The sequence below is a fragment of the Bison bison genome, unplaced genomic scaffold (genome assembly GCF_000754665.1).
Source record: "Bison bison bison isolate TAMUID 2011002044 unplaced genomic scaffold, Bison_UMD1.0 scf7180017864465, whole genome shotgun sequence".
Classification (NCBI taxonomy): Eukaryota; Metazoa; Chordata; class Mammalia; order Artiodactyla; family Bovidae; genus Bison; species Bison bison.
Genome location: NW_011495026.1, coordinates 4,191,423 through 4,197,399, shown reverse-complemented (window position 1 = coordinate 4,197,399; position 5,977 = coordinate 4,191,423). Strand labels below are relative to the sequence as shown.

Here is a 5,977-nt window from a genome sequence, read left to right as displayed (position 1 = left end):
CTTTGGAAGGAATGATGCTAAAGCTGAAACTCCAGTATTTTGGCCACCTCATGCGAGGAGTTGACTCATTGGAAAAAGACTCTGATGCTGGGAGGGTTTGGGGGCAGAAGGATGAGAGGACGACTGAGGATGAGATGTCTGGATGGCATCACTGACTCGATGGACGTGAGTCTGAGTGAACTCTGGGAGTTGGTGATGGATAGCAAGGCCTGGCGTGCTGCGATTCATGGGGTCGCAAAGAGTCAGACACGACTGAGCAACTGAACTGAACTGAAAATAGTTTTCAAGTAATTTTGAGAAATTTTAACTTATGAAATAGGTGCTATGTGACATACTTCTCATAACAGAGCTTTAGGCCTAATTTAAAGGAATGAATTAAAAATTATTCCTAGGAATTCCCTGGCATTCCAGTGGTTAGAACTTTGTGCTCTCACTGCCAAGGACCCCAAGTTCAGTCCCTGGTCAGGGGGTTCTGAATGCCATGTGTCATGGCCAAAATAAATAAATATATAAAGATTATCCCTACCAAAATAAATTATGAGGAAGAAATTTAGTAACAATAAATACAGAATGTATTATTATATCAAAGACAGAATAGTATCTTAAACCACTGACATACACTAGCCAAGAAGGTAAATAATTCATTAAGGTATTTTAAGAATTAGTTGGTTATCTAGCTGAGCTAACAGCTATTCAACAATGTGGAATTATGTGGAAATTTAGAAATTATATGTGAACTTCAGAAAGTTAGTGGTAACTTGTTAAATTATGTTTTTAATATAATTAATTTTCTTCATGTCTTTAGGAACTCGATAATTTCTGTAACCCCATCATTTATAAGCCCAAACCGAAAGTAGAGGTTGCTGAAGACAAGGCAAAAGATAATAGTGAACACAACGGACCAATGGATGGACAGAGTGGGGCTGAAACTAAACCAGATTCAACAAAAGACAACTCACAGCATACTAAGTCTTCTGGAGAGATGGAAGTGGACTAAGTCTTAACTTTACCTTCACGTAATTCCAATAGTGCAAGTAACCACAGAGTCCATTCTTCTTTTACATCTGGTACACACAACAGATGTTTAGTTGCTCTTAACCACCTTCTGTCATTTGTTTTTTGGAGTAGTTTTGAAAAGTGTTTTATACTGAGTGCACTTACATTCATTTCCATTGCTGCTTATGTGAAGCTTTAGCTGAATATAGATTAACAAGTCAGTTTAAGCTTTCCTAATCTATTTTAGGTCAAACATGCAAGACTGATAAGTAGTTGGCAACAATCTACCTTACTTAAAGCTTCTACTTGCATAAACCTCAGCTCCTTTATTCAGGAAAGGATACTATATTGCACTATTGTTGCAGAAGCATAGATTTAATTGCATCATTATTTCTAAAAACATTGAAACTGATGTGGTTTAAAGCCACCAAGGCACTGACCTTTTTGTAGTTATTGTACTATTATAATTTAAACATTACAAACAAATAGGTTCCTTGACAAACTAGTCCATATCAGTGGTGTGCCATGAGAACTCCAAAACTTTATTATCACATAAATGAACTAAAACACACACTGAAGGGGAAAATGCACAATTTTATGTTAAGGTGACACCAGCAGTTTGCTTCTTTTCATTAGTCATGTGGATTGATGTTTCTCAGAGTAATTCAGTGTCTTTTGCACTTGAAACGTCTGATCTACTTGTCCTGAAGACCAGCTGCTGCTAAAGTAATGCTCGCCTAAAAACGATGAAGCATTTTTGATGAAAATACCTTCATGTTAAGGGGGAAATGCTGTTGACTTACTCAGACGTGCAACTGTGATGTTGATAGCCTTTGTTTTTAGTTTTAAATAGTTTTTGTTTTCTTAGTTCATTTTGTTAATGTTAACACAGGGTAGGGAGAAATGGCACAATGTGTATTGCATTATATACATTTATCAGTGATTTACTGTTAACATAAACACTATAAGCCGTAATACTTGAAAAGAAACACTTATACCACATAAGTCTTAGGAAATAATGCTTGTAATAAACTGTTACATATCAACAGGCAAATATAGAATGTTACATAGTGTAATACAATATGATGTGATTAAATTATAGTTCTTGCTGTTACATAACCTGTTCAGACCTTGGCTCCAGTTTTGGTGCTTCATATATTTATATGGGACGAGGGACTATGAAACTAAGATACTTTAAGTAGTCCAAGCTTCATCACCAGACTTGTTCACTGTTCAGTTCTGTCCAAAAGCTTGAAAATTTTCAGTATGGGAGGCAGACTGTTCAACCTACAAAGAAAAGAAACAGAGAATGCACGGGCACTTGCATTCTTAATGCCAATCATCTAGATTGACCTATGTTAAAATTTTGAGAAGCTCTGTTTTTCACAAAACTACATCTTTATATTAAAAATTAATATTGACTTTCCTTTAGTAAAAATTGAGAGTTCAGTATCTTTAGGGATAGTCACTACTCACAACTAGTTCTCTAAGAGAGATTTTGTTTCTACAATGTAGTATGCACTGAAAGGAGAGTACAGACCAGTGCATTTTGCAGGGATTTTTATTCATCCTTTCAGAGGAAGGAGATGTCCCTTTTTTGCATTAAAAAAATCATATAGACCCAATATATTTTTTGTCTTCAAACTAATGAAATAATCATATCCATTAGCAATGATGAAACATTTGTTAACCATGTATTGTTACTTTTCATTTCTATGTTGGTATATATAGGTTCACTTCAGTAACAGCATCAGAGTTATGAAAGGGAATAAGGTACATGTAAGGAGTTTTTTGCTTTCTCTTAAGAAAATCTCCACCCACTTTGTTAGGAGCTGTACCTCTAATTCCGAGTATGTAAAAACAACCCTTTCTGCATCTCAACTGTCTAGTACATCCTGACATTTTCAGTTCCTTACTAGCTTATATAGTTCTCTGTTTTAATCAGTATTATATTCCAGTTCCTGTAGTTATGTACCACTTTATTTATAAGTTAAATATATCCAAAAATAATGTGTATACTTTTCTTACCCATTTATTCAACTTAAATGATTTTCAAAAGCCCTTAACCTTATAATTAGTTGTTTTGAGTACATTAATAAAAGAGAAAATGTTCTACTTAATCTAGTTTTGGGTAGATGGTATGGGCTCAGTTTAATTTTAATCTGTATGAAGTATGCAATGCTAGACAAAAAATTAAAGATTTTTTTAAAAAAACATATAGCATACATGTTTCAGTGCCATTCTCCAAGGAAAAAAAAAAAAACAACATATAGCAAAATAGGATATTTTCCTGTAGTAATATGCAAATAAGAACTAAATATGTAGGAAATATCTAGGATAATTAATACACTTCAACTCTATGGAAAAATATAAGTTATGTGGTTTCAGAAATCAACTCCTAATAACCAATCATAGTGATTTTAAAAACAAAGATTGTTAAATAATATAATGAAAGTTTGCAGTGTTTTAATTCCTTAGCTATGTACAGAATACTTAAGTTTTAAAATAACTACAAACAGCACACCAAAGAATTAGGCTATTGGAGTAACAGATCATCTCAATTTTAAAAAGGTAAAAATTAAGAAATACAGATTTCTTAGACTTTGGGGGGGTCAGTTTTTGGTATATTTATGATTATATTTCCTAGCTAGAAGTCTTTAAAGTGAATTTGGGAAATCAATTATCAATATTATAAAGTGACTATGAAAATATTTTATCCAAATTAGTACATCTTCAACTGTTTTGAAAAATTATGTTTAAGATCAACTAACCCAAAATACATTTAACAACCATCCCTCCATTTGCATAAATTTGAACTGTAATACCAAGCCTATAAACATTACCCTTAGGATTTCGTTTTATTTTTAACAGCAGATACTGGGAGTCCACAACAATTGAAGCCTTGTTATTAATTTTACATATCATAGATTTACAAGTGATGGAAAAACCTAACTTCATCTTTCTCAACTTTTAGAGATTTACAAAAAAAAATTCAATTCTAAAAGAAATGTTATTTTGTGATTAGACTTCCAAGTTTTAAGTGTAATTTGTTTTGTGGTATTTGATTCTATAAAACTTAATGAGACGTATAATCTAATTGTATTGATTTATCAGTATTTAAAATCTGATGACATTGATTAAAGTCAGCCACTGATGACTTTTCCAATGACACAGGTGTAGGGAATGCTTATAAAGTTTGATTCTAATATTTTATTATCCTTAACTATAGTATGTTTTACAACTATCATTTATCAAACTAAATATTTAATCTTAGTTTCAGAAGATCCAGACTTTTTGATCAAAAAACAAAAAAAGCTTTAAAATTACCTTTTGTTTTGTCAATCTTTAGTATAATCTTAAAATAATCTCCAGGAAGCACATAATCTTTTCTTTTGATAAAAAAAGAAGATTTAATGCAGATCAAAACCAACCAAGTCTTTAACCAAAACAAACAAAAGCTTTATCTTATTTTCACATCTCTTAATATAAAGTAAACTAAAATTAACATTCTTCCATATACTCGTGTTTCCGAAAACAAATAACTCTGGGTTTATAGCATAACCAGATGTCTAAGGTTTTTTTCCCCTTGCTAAATTCAAGGGTAACTGTTTCATACCATAACAGGGCACCTGAAATGTCTGGAATATTAATAACTGCTTAGAAGGGGAAAAAAAACCCACTAAATATCTATGCCAGTGGTCAGTGATCAGCAGGTGATAATGGCTCTTTCACCTTCCAGATCTCTAGGATCTGGTCACCGTCCAGACCTCTAGCATATTGTTAGAGTAAGCATTAAAAGGGAAAAGCACATACTAAAAATACATTATTAAATAACTTGGAGCTTTCAAGTCAAAGAAAGAAAAATAATAATTGAATCATGAACATTTGATTTAGTCTGTCATGCAGGTCAAAATGCATATCGACAAAAACATTAATGGCATGATCTTTGGGATCTCTGATTTACTATCATGTCCTAGGTCACATGATGAGTATTAGGGAAGTGTATTGATTACTCATCCTATAAAGAGATTCATGAACTTCAAAATGTTTTACATACTTTAGTTGTCTTATATACATTATATACTATAAGACAACTAAAGTAAGTAGATATTACCTTAGTCCTTCCTGTTGTTTTATTTATCCTCTCATTTAATTACATAATCATTTTATTTCCATTATATTTTGCTTTATTTTGGATTATTCAAGTCTTTTATTTCATGTATTTTAAAAAATAGTTTTCCTATCACTTTGCTTGATAACTGATTTTATTAGCTGTCTTTTTACTTTAAAACCAAATCTTACTGTTAAAATTTTTTTGACTCTGAAATTCATACTTAAAAAGCCATGTTGTAAGTTTCCATATGTAATACCTCTAAAATTTGATATTGGCTTAATAGGTTTTTCATATTCTGACCTTGAATACTTTTAAGTAGTTCTGGACCAAAAGAAGTCAATTTTGTGAGTACTGTGTATTATAAGTAACCAGCATCCTTCATTTTTAATCCAAGTATCAATGTAACAAAAGGGTCAGAAATTGAAAATAGTTGTTAAAAGATAAGATACTTTCAATTTTTTGCTGCTTTCTGATTACATACATGTGTTGTGCATCTTCCTTGGGTTTTTTTAGAATTTCTTAATTTTTTGCCTCCATGAACTTGAGTTTTAACATGCTCTTGAAATCATATGGACCCACACAGAATGTAGATGTAAAAATGTAATTAGAAATGGAGATCTAAGTAAAGGAAGCTTTAAAGCGTTGTTTCTTTCCCCTGAAATACTTTTATGGCTTAGTGTCTTGAAAGGAGACTCACAGTAAAAGTAAAAAAAAAAAAAAAATTGTATTTGGCTGGATGAAGCCACTGTTGTTTAATACAGAAGCAATTTTTTAATGAAGCTACTGAATTGTTTAGTACTAATATGGTATCCACATTATTTTTCTTTTCTCCAACCATTATTAAAATAATTTATATACATAGTGACT

At 31.7% G+C, this 5,977-nt stretch overlaps 1 protein-coding gene across 1 annotated transcript in view; it reads left to right on the top strand.

Annotated features, from left to right (window-relative positions):
- HSPA4L (heat shock 70kDa protein 4-like) overlaps nt 1-5,969 on the top strand; it is a 61,961-nt gene extending 55,992 nt beyond the window's left edge. Inside the window, exon 19 of the mRNA XM_010860257.1 lies at nt 806-5,969. Within this exon, the coding sequence (XP_010858559.1) occupies nt 806-997 (192 nt within the window). The 3' untranslated portion in view covers nt 998-5,969. The remainder of the gene's footprint in view (nt 1-805) is intronic.
- Nucleotides 5,970-5,977: the final 8 nt, after the last annotated feature.